The sequence below is a fragment of the Aspergillus welwitschiae genome, assembly GCF_003344945.1.
Source record: "Aspergillus welwitschiae strain CBS 139.54b unplaced genomic scaffold BDQ94scaffold_19, whole genome shotgun sequence".
Classification (NCBI taxonomy): domain Eukaryota; kingdom Fungi; phylum Ascomycota; class Eurotiomycetes; order Eurotiales; family Aspergillaceae; genus Aspergillus; species Aspergillus welwitschiae.
Genome location: NW_020798713.1, coordinates 470,401 through 483,234, shown reverse-complemented (window position 1 = coordinate 483,234; position 12,834 = coordinate 470,401). Strand labels below are relative to the sequence as shown.

Below are 12,834 nucleotides of genomic sequence, written 5' to 3'. Positions count from 1 at the left end.
CCGAAACGACAAATATGGTCATCCCAACGACAAAGCGAGACGGAAAATTCCTTTCATTTCCATGTGCCACGGCTGTCGCCAAGAGTGATGCTAAAGTCAAAGTTAGAGTAATCCCCGAACCATATGCGCTAACAGCCTCCGGCCATGTGCAGATGCCACCACGATTATTTTCCTAATTAGGGCCAAGATTGATGGAGCCATTCCCACAATGCTTGTCAGCAACCGACCTATTAACCTTATAGGCTAAGTGTCGAACAGTGCACAGGTCGCAGGTTTCTCTATTTAACCCAACTCCTACCCAACAGTGAATTCAGCTACGTCCAGCTCCAACGAACATCCCCATCATGCGTCTTGTCTCTGCCATTGCCGCCTTCGCCGCGGTTGCTACTGCCGCGACCGCGGACACCGTCCCTCCTGAACTGGCGAGCATTGGAGAGCCGTCGACGGTGTTGAATGTCACCTATTCTGTGGGGTCGACTGAAGTCAGCTTCACCCCTGGCGAGTTCCTAAACGCGAGCGGTATGCACGACCGATACTCGATTCAGACTTGTTTGACTGACCAATACACCATCTATAGTCGCCGTGGACGCGCCGCAGCCGCATCTCCACGACATGGGGCTGAGCAGCTCGGGTCCCTATCTGCTGCTCATGGTCGACCCGGACTATAACAAAACCACTCCCCCCTCGGTGATCTTGCACACTGTCGTCGCCAACCTGACCACCGCCGTCAACAGCTCCAGCGATGCTAATGTGCTGGCCTCCTACATCGCCCCCACCCCCACGTCCGGCACCCACAACTACACCCTGTTCCTGTTCGACCAGCCCTCCAACTTCAGCATCCCTAGTCGCTACGAATCCTTCATGCTGACCGTAAAGGGTACGCCCGTGAACCGGGTCAACCTGCCGCTGGTCAGCTTCCTCAACCAGACTGGGCTGGGCTCGCCGGTCGCGGCCAATTACTTCCGCGTTACGGCGCCGAGTAACAGCTCCAGCTCCAGCTCGGGCGCATCCGGTTCCAGCACGACCACAAGCTCGGGCACCAGCACCAGCACTGGCGCTGCCGCTAGTGAGACTTCGAGTGGGGCGGGCCACAAGATGGCCGCGGGGAGTTATCTGGCCGGTGCGCTGGCCTTGGTTGGTGTGGTGGTGGCCTCTGTTTGATCTGCTTGTTTGTTTGAAGACAATTATGGTTCTGTAGAAAAGAAGAAAAAAAAATCAAACTAGCAAGTCGCGTACTTGTGTACACTCAGCATGTCCAGTAAGCAACACCACCTCGGGGAAGACCGGCACAAGCGCGCAGCGAAAATTCGACTCTAGAACCTATCTACTAAATGCAAGCTGCAGGCACTAAACTAATCCTGCTAGCAAAGGCCTGATTGTATACTATATAGGGATAAGCTTTACACGCTAAATGCTCTTGTCAGCACTAGTGTAGGTAGGTACCCCTCCTCGGTAACATGAGAGGCATGTTGGCTTTTCGTTCCTGACTTCTTGATTACTCTCCTCCTGTTGTGTATTCTAGGTTGCGGGAAATAATTTCCCATGTCCATCCATGTTGTGGTAGGGCTTATCTATGTTCCTGGATCAATGCCGAAAAAGAAAGAGAAGGATTTTACACTAGATGGTGTCTTCTTTCAATTGTATCAATCTCTACAAATTAGTCAGGCCGAGTAGAGAGCCAGTGCATATCATTTACCATAACAAACAGGTGGAGTCACATAATACCACTATTTTAGCACCCCGATTCTCTGGGGCAGGACAAGCAGCGGTGGGGATGCAATCGGGATTAGACATTCCAGATTTTTATGGAGAAGCATTCCCTACAATCAAGCTTAACGGTCACATATCCTAAACTCACTTCCTAGCCCATCCATCCACCCCGCCGTTAACTCCAGCCAACAACAAGACTCACCTACCATGTCCAACACCATCACAACCACCACCACCAAGCCAGCCTGGTACGAAACCAGCGTCACGGCCATCGACCCCGCTGCGCAGTCAATGCTAGAGAATTACAGCGGACTCACACCCGAAGAGATCATTCCCCATGTCTTAGCCCTGGTAGGCACCCACACCCCGGAGGACTACTTCCAACGCAGGATGCTATCCCCCTAACTTTAACCGAAACCAATTGAGTGGACAGCGAGATGAAGCCTTCCGCATCTTTCCCTACCCCTGCATCGGTCAAATGCGCTTCCTAAGCTGCCACCTCTCCTGCCTCCCCTTCTACCCACGGGTCCTGTCCCGCCTGCGCGCCTCCCCAGACAACGGCTTCCTCGACGCCGGCTGCTGCGTCGGCCAAGAGCTCCGACACTTAGTCTACGCGGCCTCGATCCCGCCCTCGCAGTTATACGGCTTCGATCTAGAACCCGGGTTCTTCGAGCTCGGGTATAAGCTCTTCCGAGACAATGCCGACTCGTTCCCCGCTACATTTGTGGGCGCGGATCTAGGTGTGTCGCACGAGGAGTGGGAGACGAGCGAGATTGTGGGGACGATGAAGGGGAAGATTGATGTTGTTTGGGCCAGCTCGTTGCTGCATTTCTGGGATTATGAGGGGCAGGTGCGTGGTGTGAAACGGTTGATTGGGTTGACGAGGGGGCAGATTGGGACGGTGGTTTGTGGGAGGCAGATGGGGAGTACGGTAGCCGGGGTGTATGATTTGAAGGGGTTCACGGAGAAGACGATGCTGCATTATAGACATGATGTGGGGAGTTTGCACGGGTTTTGGAAGGAGGTTGGGGAGAAGTTGGGGATGAAGTGGGAGGTGCAGGCGGAGTTGGAGGTCGGGGAGACGACGCTGAAAATGAGGAATAAGGCAAGTTTTGTGGATGATAATGCCAGGATTATTTGGTGGTGTGCTACGAGGGTGGAGTGAGTGGCTTTTGAGGGTGGTTTGGGGGTTAGTATTAGGGTATATGTTTCCCACTGCGTGTCTATGTAACTGTATGGTAGAAGTATACTATCGAATATCCACATCCATCTTCACCATAATCCCATTCCCTGTCACGGGCTCTTCTTCCCGCGCCCGATCTTCCGGCCCCTTGGAGGCACAGCTGGTGGTGAAGTGCCCCATATGCAGCTGTTCGGTGCTGCTGCTGGCCTCTTCCTCGAGCCGCAGGCGTGCGGCCCGCGCCGCCGCCGAGGCGTGGCTGCTGGACGTATTCCCGCTCACACCTTTTGCCATCCAGCTCTTGTCGCGGCGGCGCTTCTTGCTGAAGGCCACCCGGAAGCCCGAGGCGATGGGCACCGCGGTCGCGCACACGATAGCCATATTGAGCTGGATCACGACCAGCATCTCGAAGGGGGCAGCTGCGTAGGGGAAGTCCGTGTGCAGGCTCGTGGCCTTGTAGAGCACGACGACGCGGGCGACCGCGGATACAATGGCACTGCGGAGTGAGTTAAGCTAGCTATACATCACAGGGAATCTCATTCAGGGGAACGTACAGGAATCCGACCGAGAACACGATGATGAGCCCAGCTTTGCGGGCTAGCGGCATCTGCAAGGTGGCGATGGTAGCAATGGGCAGCGCCAGGATCGCGACGTCGGAGATCAGGTCCAGAATGAGCGGCACGCCGTCGGCGTTGGTGGTGTTGCGGCAGCTGCCGTGCATTGTCGACTCCGGGTTGAAACGCTCCCAGTAGTAGCTGGCTGGCACGCACGAGAGCATATATGTGATGGTCGAGCCGATGCCCCAGAGCACCACGTACACAACGTTGGTCCACCAAAAGATACGCAGCCAGATCTGCTGCACGATGAACAGCCGGCGGTAGTAGAGGAGCAGGGCAATCTTGGTGGCCAGCATGGAGGGCCCGTTGAAGGTAGCCGTGAGCCACATGCACAAGAAGATCCACTGCAGGGAACGCAGCGATGGATCCTCAGCGTTGACGCGGAACTGATGGTACCCCAATCCAAAATGCACCGCAACTAGGACGGCGATCGAGCCCACGTTGGAAAAGAGCTAGAGACAGATATGAGGGGTTATTGACCGAGTTGATTGAGATGGGTCGACAGAGCGGCGAAAGAAAGATAACATACAACGGCCATGATCAGCCAATAGTCCTCCTGCACGGGACGTTTGTGAATGCGCCGTTGGGCCCAGATACGCAGCATCACCCCCAGATTGCCAAGTACCACCATGGTGATACTGGGGCCCAACACCACCGGCTTGAGGGACTGCGACCACTCGGCCAGCTCCGCCGGAGTTAGCGTCGAAGAGCGGGCGGAGGGCGATGAGGACATTGTCGCCGACATGGTGGTAGTGATCGTCCCATAGAAGATACAAAGATCGGAGAATGACAATGGATGGGAGGATAAACCACTGGGATTATCAAGTCCCTCTCAACAATCCCCCGAAGCCCATTGTCAGCGAGGAGGAACTCAGCCGCCGCTAAATAATCCTCACTGCCTCCTGAACGGTGGTCAGACTGGCCATGATGACAGGGATACTGCGCTGGACTCTGCATTAGGAGTGCCAATCTTGCAGGCAAAAGAGAAGAGGGGAAAGGGCCGGATTCTAACAGGACATCCGGTCCACTTTTCGGCCCCTGTGTCGGCCCTAATCCAGCACTAACCGATTTCTTCACGAATAAGATCCGTTCAGACACGTTGGCCCACCCTCACTAGAATGCCTCGTCGACTCAGACAAGCCTTGCGAACTCCGAAGATGGCAGTGCTTAGCTCTGCACCCGGCCCATTTAAAATGAACTACCACCGAGCCTTGTGGATCTTCTCCAATCATCCGCAACAGCCGTCGCACCATGTTACTTCATCCTATTCCTTCACCTGCCGTCTTGGAGCCAGGCAAAGACCAGGTCCAGAGCTACATTGCAGAAATGAACCCCAAGATCCTGCCGCCCCCCGCCCGCAAGGCCACCAACCCGCTCGAGCTTCTGCAGTGAGCTGCAACCACTTTTGTAGGCAGTACTTTCTACAAGATCTCAGAATCTGCTGCGGAGTCAGCAGAGCGGCTCGCTTATCAGCAGCTGCTCGATGCGCACTGGATGCAAACCTCGGTGTCAAACCTCCTTAGCGGGACATAGTGTTCCTGCTGCATTTTGACCCCCACGATGAGAACATCCGTTGGTTCCGGGCCTGCACAGTCGCTTATTGTGCCCAGGTTCGCGATTTCAACCGGCCGTCGCAGGGCCCAGGCCAAGCACATTCTCCAGCTGCCGGATGACCCGGTGATACTCACCCACAGCTGCATGACATGCACCTTCCAGGGCGTCAACACGGCGCATTTGTATCTCATGGATCAGCTATCTGCATTGATCTCCTGTTCCCCCCCCTCCAACTCCACTCCCGATGAATCGCAACCGACGGGCCGATGATCTCGGGGCCCTGATGCTCCCCTCTGGCAGCACCGGTTTCTCCAAAGCCGTATGTATTCCCCAGCGCTAGCCGTAGCGGCCGGTAAAGCCGCGCACTGCAACGTGACCTCCCAGGATGTCTTCCTTAGCTGGACTGCGCTGAGCCGCGCCGCTTTCTCGACCTCGTCGACCGCCATCGCATTTTCCTCGGCTTCGCTCCCAACTTCTTCCTGGCCCTGCTGTACGACCGCATCTGTCGGTCCACGCCGAAGCAAGAGGCTCAACCCGCTCCGACCTGGGGCCTCTCGGGTCTGCGCTGCGTCTTCTCCGGCGGAGAGCCCACCGTGCGGCAGCTCCTCCGGCTGGTTCATCACGTAAGACAACGCCTACCTAGATGCCCACGCCAGCTGTACATCACCGGCCGCTTCAACAACACGCTCCTACTCAACGGGGAGACCATCTTCCCCGTCGAGGTGGAGTGCAGTCTCGAACAGGTGCGTATCCCCGATCTGACTTCGAGCTTCGCGCTGGTCTTCGCCCACCTAGCCCCCGACGCCCATCTGAGACCTACTGCCCAGCTACGCTCCGGACGATGTCCCTCCCACACAATTATCTCGAAAGAACCTCGGTCGGTACGCTCTCCCGACCCCACTTCCGGCGTCCTCGACCCCGAGCGTGAAGTCCACGAGACTAGCATCCAAGCCCACCGTCAAGTCACCGCCCAGCTCCCTCCTCGCCCACCGAGCATACCATACTCACCCTCTCGTCTGCGCGCGCCTCGACGCCAATCCGGACGCCGTCAGCGTGATCACTTATCTCTTCAGCCTAGGCCTCCCCTCCCTCGGACTTCTACACCGTCACCCAGGACCTGCAGCAGACGTTCGGTGTTGTCTTACCCCTCCCGACCTTCTCAGGGAACCGACTGTTGCCGACCTTGCCCACTGCTTCGCCTCCGAATAACTCACCTCCTCTTGAAATACGAAAGACACCACCCATGAATACGACGCCATAATACCCCTGCAACTCTCCGGTCCCAAAACCCCCTTGTGGCTCGTCCACCCGGCCTCTGGCAACGTCCTCATCTTCGCCAGTCTCGCCCGCGCCCGAGATCGCTAAGCGGCTTGAGTCCGCTGGCGAGGAAGTGCGGTTCCTGGGCGCGCTGGGACGGGCCGCCCGACATCGCGGACTTGGTGAGTCGGTTGACCTGGAACAAGGGGCTGGTGATGGTGGGGTATTTCTATGAGCTGAATGATGAGCCGAGGTGCGTGGCGCTTATGCCGGGATTGATAGCAATGACTACGTGGAAAGGTCCATATGATGATGATTATAAAGAAGAGGAGTAGATATGCCACTAGCGACACAGGCTCGGACTCTAACCTGAGTCTTCCGAATGGCTCTGTATATTATATATTTGAGATTGACGTAGCTTTGACTGAAATTGATATAGTATATATTCCCAGAAAAAAAAAAAAAAAAAAAAAAAAAAAAAAAAAAAAAAAAAAAAAAAAAGAAATGCCAGCAGAAGATTAGTATGCGGACAGTACTCTCTGCAAGATATGTTTCATGTCTAATAGGTAGCTGCACCGCCTTTACAATAAAGGATTGTGCCGATACTAGTAGTCGGAATATTTCTGATGTATCGATTATGACTGGGTTAGTGAATATGACACTGGACAAGAGTATTCGATGCGTCATGGCTATTATCTACATGAGGCTAGGTAAGAACGGCGGTCCACCGACAATCACGGGGCGCAAGAATGATTCACCGAGTTGGAGGGTCGGCCATTTAACTAATTTGTTAACAAACTCCAGCCCAAACCTAGCCAGTCAGGAACAGGATCATGAGTTATTTTCAGACCACATTGGGCTGCAACTGCAAAGACACAACATCACATACTGCTATTAATAGACTTTTGACATTTAAGACATGCTCTAATATTTATCGTGATGTGGTTCTGTTTTCTATTAGAGATGATCGATTCTATCGCAGTCGAGCTGCTTGGAAATGGATGCCTGGGGAATGACAGTGGGCCATGGAAGCTCGATTTACAAGAGAGAGAGAGAGATATAGACTAAAGAAAGGGAACAATTCACCATGTGGAGAGGAGAATTAAGGGAATTTCCCACTTGTTTTTTTCCCTCAATCTGGCCATGTCTCGGAGCCGACTGGCACTAACCCTAAATGAGCTAGTCAGGGTCCGGGCCAGACCCCGTCGTGGACTAGACTAGACTATCCAGCAAACCAGCTGATTAGCCTTGATTGCCCCTAGCGACGCTGTCCCGTGGGCGGGCAATTATTTGTGTACGCCCGAGCCATCGTCATTTACCCCGGCCTGTCTCTGTCTTCCTGGTTGACAGACAGACAGACTCATGAATGTTTGGCTTCCGAGCAGTGAACGTACTTACATTCTTCCGTTTAAACTCGATCAACCAACCTCACTGACAGCCCCGATTCAGTTCACATACCGATCGGATTCTGCATTCCTGTCCCCGAGACTAACAACTTGCTTGGGGTCTTGGCGACGATAAGCGGCCACCCCGTGATATTCCCAGATTCAGCATCGCTTCCCCTCATCACCGGCCCCAGCATTCTTCTTTCTCACTCTCTTTCTCTCTGCCTCCCTTCAGGCTGCTTTCCAAACCCATTGCCCGGCCTGGCACTACGCCTACGTACCTGACCCTCTAGTTCCGGTGCAGATCCTCGAATTGGAATCTCTTCATTGATCAGCTCTCGTCGCATCCACGCCGATTCTAGTCATCGCAAGAAACTGCTCCCGGTCCGACTAATAAAGTTAAGGTGGCATTACTATTGGGTGTTAGAGAACGCTTAGTGCCCCTCGACCATCCCAGGCCGGGTCCGGGTCCATCTCCTCCGCTCGACTACTCGGTATTAGTACCCTCTCTTTGACCACTCGCGCCCGCCACTATTTCCCCTTCTTTTCCTCTCTCATCCATCGCGCTCGTTGATCCTTTTTGCGCTACTGAGTTCCATCCGGTTGTCGCCTTGGCAGGGGGTCTGACAGCAAGCACTTCCTGGCCTTTTTCGCTCGCCTACTACATACACTGGGATCTCCCTGTTCGCATTCGTTTCGTATCCGCGGTTGTGGGAGACTTTCCCAGGCACCGGCCATTCAGCTGCGCGCGACTATACGAGCCTGTTCAACCGAGATCCGCAGACCATACTGCATACCTGTCCATCTTTCGGTCGCTTGAATCGCTGCGTCCTAGTCCACCGTATTGGACACCCCTCACCCCACGGCGCGATCAATTCGCCCACCCTCGTTCTGCCTATGCGCTAGAAAAGGTGAGTCGCGAAACCTTACGGGAGGGAATATCGAGAACATAAATGCCACTCTTGCCTGCGCAAAGAAAACCATTGCTAACTTCGACATCCTCGTCCTGCAGGGCCATGTCTTTACCTCAACGTCCGGGGAAAGCCTCCCCGCGACGAGAAGATCCCTACTCCTCCTTCCGGGAGTCCTCCCGCCGACGGCACCGCACCCACGAGAGCGCCCACCACAATGATTCATCAGCCGAATCCCCATCAGGTCACCGCCACCATCGCCATCACCGCTCACGCAGCTCCCGAAGACGCGAAGATGTGGACGAAGAAAGAGGGGAAGTGGGTGCGGGATCGAGGCACAAGAAGACACTATCGAAGCCGGAACGCAGTCGGGTCGACCAAAGCCATCCGCACTATCATTATCGCCAGAAATCTCAGAACATGCCCACGCAGCCGTCGACGACCGGAGATGAGCCCCTAATGGGAGCGGAAGGGGAGGCAGAAACAAACAGCTCCCAGAGCATGGACTATAAAGGAAAGGATAGGGTATATGTGACGGAGGGAAATATCAACCAGCCCTTAGAACGACTCCCGAATCGACGTCGCATCAAGAAGAGGCGATCATCACGCAAGATCACCCGAAGGGCAGCCGCAGCGGAGAGAAAACGCCAGGAAGCCTTGGAGCAGGTGCGGGCACCCAGTCCGTGGACCACATACTGCGCGATTATTACCTTCTGGGCTCCCGACTTTATCTTGAAGTGCTTTGGGATGCCCAAAAAGGCCCAGCGGAGTGCCTGGCGCGAGAAGATTGGCCTCATCAGTCTCATTTTACTTGTTGGAGCATTCGTCGGTTTTCTGACCTTCGGATTCACGGCGACCGTGTGCGGAACCCCTCCCACACGCCTGAGGATCAATGAAGTCAGTAGCAACTACATGATCTTCCACGGCAAGGCCTATGATCTCTCCCACTCCACCCACCCGGCTGCTGCGGGCATCCCTGCCGGTTCCAATGTCCTCTGGGACCTGCCCCACAAATACGGAGGTCAGGACGGAAGTTTCTTTTTCCAAGAAGTCAATGGGGCGTGCAAGAATCTCATCACCCTTGCGGACGGATCGGATGTGCCTACCAATTCAGCCGGCGACCTCGCCTGGTACTTCCCCTGTCACGCCTTCAATCAAGATGGGTCGTCCAAACCGAACAAGACGGTGGATTACTACCTCGGCTGGGCCTGTCACACTTCAGGGACGGCTCGGAAGACCTTCTATAACTTGAAGAGCGCCGGAGACGTGTATTTCACGTGGGACGACACCAAGAATACAAGCCGAAACCTTGCAGTTTATGATGGCGACGTGCTCGATCTGGATCTACTGGAGTGGTTCAATGCCTCCCAGGTGAACTGGCCGTCGAAATTCGATGAGCTGCGCGAGAATTCCAAGGTCCGTGGGGTCGATCTCACGTACTACCTGCAAACGGGCCAGGAAAAGAGGATTGGCCAGTGCCTGTCGCAGATCATCAAGGTCGGCAGTATTGACACCGATACCGTGGGATGTATCGCTTCCAAGGTCGTCCTATACGTCTCATTGATATTTATTCTGTCGATCGTCGTGGTGAAGTTCATCTTCGCTCTGCTGTTCCAGTGGTTCATCTCCGCTCGCTACGCCGCCCCGAGAACCAGTATGGACTCCGACTCCAAGACACGGAACCAGCAAATCGAAGATTGGGCCAATGATATATATCGGCCGGGCCCGCGCATGACGGATCACAGTGTGGTGGAACGGGGCACCAAACGGGCAAGCTTTCTGCCTACCACCTCTCGCTTCTCCAGCCCGTACACTGTGAGCAACGGAGGCAAGCAGAAGTACCAGTACGTCACGATGGCGAGCCAGAACTCCACCACACGCCTAGTACCAGGCGCCATCAACTCGATGTACAAGCAGAGCCACAACAGTAGCGGGGGCAGTATAGGACCCGATGGCTCGCGCCACAATGTAGCAGCCAGTCGATCGAGTCTGGCCCTTCCCGGACAGGACTCGCGCTACTCAACTGCCATGCTTGAATCGGAAGCTCCGGGGATGGGCGGATATGTCCACGAGGGTGTTATCCCGCAGCCACCGCCGGAATGGCAGCCCTATGGGTTTCCTCTCGCTCACTCACTCTGCCTGGTTACCTGTTACTCGGAAGGTGAAGAGGGTATCCGCACCACACTGGACTCGATCGCCATGACCGATTATCCGAACAGTCATAAAACTATCCTCGTGATCTGCGATGGAATGATCAAAGGAAAGGGCGAGGAGTTTTCCACCCCAGATATTGTCCTAAGAATGATGAAAGATCCCATTATCCCCAAGGATGAAGTGCAATCCTTCTCATATGTTGCCGTTGCCACCGGGTCGAAGCGCCACAACATGGCGAAGGTGTATGCCGGATTCTATGATTACGGTGAGGACTCCATCATCCCAGAGGAAAGGCAGCAGCGCGTTCCGATGATGGTCATTGTGAAGAGCGGCACTCCAGCCGAAGCAAACAAGTCCAAGCCGGGAAATCGGGGCAAGCGAGACAGTCAAATTATTCTGATGTCCTTCCTCCAGAAGGTCATGTTCGACGAGCGGATGACAGAACTCGAATATGAAATGTTCAACGGCTTGTGGCAGGTTACGGGCATCTCGCCCGATTTCTATGAAGTCATTCTGATGGTCGATGCGGACACCAAGGTGTTCCCCGACAGTTTGACCCACATGATTGCCGCGATGGTCAAGGATCCGGAGGTGATGGGACTATGTGGTGAAACGAAGATTGCCAACAAGAAGGACAGCTGGGTGACGATGATCCAAGTCTTCGAGTATGTGCCCTCCTTCTTTCTTTTGTTACTGCAGTACTAATACAAACAGGTATTTCATCTCGCATCATCAAGCCAAGGCGTTCGAATCGGTCTTTGGTGGTGTGACGTGCCTTCCCGGGTGTTTCTCGATGTACCGGATCAAAGCACCCAAGGGCGGTCAGAACTACTGGGTCCCCATTCTGGCGAGCCCTGATGTGGTGGAACATTACTCGGAGAATGTGGTCGATACGCTGCACAAGAAGAACCTGCTTTTGCTGGGTGAGGACCGGTATTTATCAACACTGATGCTGCGGACTTTCCCCAAGCGAAAGCAGATTTTTGTGCCCCAGGCAGTCTGCAAGACGCAGGTGCCGGACAAATTCATGGTTTTGCTCTCGCAACGACGACGCTGGATCAACAGCACCGTGCACAACTTGATGGAGCTGGTCCTGGTGCGAGACTTGTGCGGGACCTTTTGCTTCAGTATGCAGTTCTGCATCTTCATTGAGCTGATTGGCACGCTGGTGCTTCCAGCAGCCATCGCGTTTACCTTTTACGTGGTGATCAACTCCATTGTGCACAAGCCAGTGCAAGTGATTCCACTGGTACTGCTTGCGCTGATCCTGGGATTGCCGGGAGTGTTGATTGTGGTGACGGCGCACAAGTTTGTGTATGTGCTGTGGATGCTTATATATCTGCTGTCCTTGCCAGTGTGGAACTTTGTACTACCGACGTACTCGTACTGGAAGTTCGACGACTTTAGCTGGGGCGACACCCGACAGACGTCCGAAGGGAAGGACAAGGGGCACGAAGCAGGGGAGGGAGAGTTTGACAGCAGCAAGATCACGATGAAGCGGTGGCGTGATTTCGAGAAGGGTATGTAGACATTATGTGTGTGGTGGCCAAAACTAACATATCAATAGATCGCCGATTGCGCATGCAGATGTCGGGCTGGGGTCAGGCTCCGGGGCCGGGAGGATATCCAACCTATCAGGACCCGTATGGGGGACACTAATCATCGACGATTGATTTTTGGATGTATATTTCGGATGTTTGATGAGTTATGACTGTACTATTGTAATGTTCTGTATCTTTGTCGCCAGCTTGGGTCGGCTGGATTTTGCCTGAGTTATTCGGACTGAATGGCTGTACGCTCTGGCTGGCTCCTTCAAATATGGCTTTTATAATATCTTTGGATGCGTTTGGATTGAGCATGTGCTGCAACAGCGATTGTGACATAGCAGTTACGAGTAACGATGGAAACGATCCACTGAATAAGATGTATGCTTTTAGAGATTTCTCGGGAAAGAATGCCGGCAAGCCAACCGACCCTTTGCATTTGAGATATTTCCTACGGTTTCATCTACCTCAGGTATTGTGGCTGCATCTCCTACGTCACGAATAAATACGAGATGCTTCTGA

General features: G+C 54.2%; 6 protein-coding genes across 6 annotated transcripts; 5 read left to right on the top strand and 1 right to left on the bottom strand.

Moving 5' to 3' along the window:
* Positions 1-344: 344 nt before the first annotated feature.
* Positions 345-1,161, top strand: BDQ94DRAFT_171229 (mitochondrial 54S ribosomal protein mL38; the record flags this gene model as incomplete). Its single annotated transcript, XM_026771702.1, has 2 exons — positions 345-519; positions 578-1,161. The coding sequence occupies 2 exons, from the start codon at positions 345-347 to the stop codon at positions 1,159-1,161; spliced, it is 759 nt and encodes a 252-aa protein (XP_026625490.1).
* Positions 1,162-1,917: 756 nt separating this feature from the next.
* Positions 1,918-2,875, top strand: BDQ94DRAFT_160058 (class I SAM-dependent methyltransferase; the record flags this gene model as incomplete). The annotated part of the gene is made up of 2 exons (XM_026769160.1): positions 1,918-2,061; positions 2,144-2,875. 2 exons carry the CDS (start codon positions 1,918-1,920, stop codon positions 2,873-2,875), a joined length of 876 nt encoding a protein of 291 aa, XP_026625489.1.
* Positions 2,876-2,895: 20 nt separating this feature from the next.
* BDQ94DRAFT_145310 (uncharacterized protein) lies at positions 2,896-4,442 on the bottom strand. Its single transcript, XM_026766617.1, has 3 exons — positions 4,037-4,442; positions 3,445-3,959; positions 2,896-3,386 (listed from the first exon to the last, which is right to left on the bottom strand). The coding sequence occupies exons 1-3, from the start codon at positions 4,250-4,252 to the stop codon at positions 2,960-2,962; spliced, it is 1,158 nt and encodes a 385-aa protein (XP_026625488.1). The 5' UTR covers positions 4,253-4,442; the 3' UTR covers positions 2,896-2,959.
* Positions 4,439-5,142, top strand: BDQ94DRAFT_42372 (uncharacterized protein). The gene has a single exon (XM_026775729.1). It carries the CDS (start codon positions 4,626-4,628, stop codon positions 5,028-5,030), a length of 405 nt encoding a protein of 134 aa, XP_026625487.1. The 5' UTR covers positions 4,439-4,625; the 3' UTR covers positions 5,031-5,142.
* A 163-nt stretch (positions 5,143-5,305) lies between these two features.
* BDQ94DRAFT_171226 (uncharacterized protein) lies at positions 5,306-6,426 on the top strand (the record flags this gene model as incomplete). Its single annotated transcript, XM_026771701.1, has 3 exons — positions 5,306-5,380; positions 5,460-6,234; positions 6,296-6,426. The coding sequence occupies 3 exons, from the start codon at positions 5,306-5,308 to the stop codon at positions 6,424-6,426; spliced, it is 981 nt and encodes a 326-aa protein (XP_026625486.1).
* A 1,561-nt stretch (positions 6,427-7,987) lies between these two features.
* On the top strand, positions 7,988-12,823 carry chsF (chitin synthase CHS3). The gene is made up of 4 exons (XM_026775727.1): positions 7,988-8,614; positions 8,716-11,433; positions 11,483-12,288; positions 12,336-12,823. Exons 2-4 carry the CDS (start codon positions 8,720-8,722, stop codon positions 12,425-12,427), a joined length of 3,612 nt encoding a protein of 1,203 aa, XP_026625485.1. The 5' UTR covers positions 7,988-8,614; positions 8,716-8,719; the 3' UTR covers positions 12,428-12,823.
* The last annotated feature ends 11 nt before the right edge of the window (positions 12,824-12,834 follow it).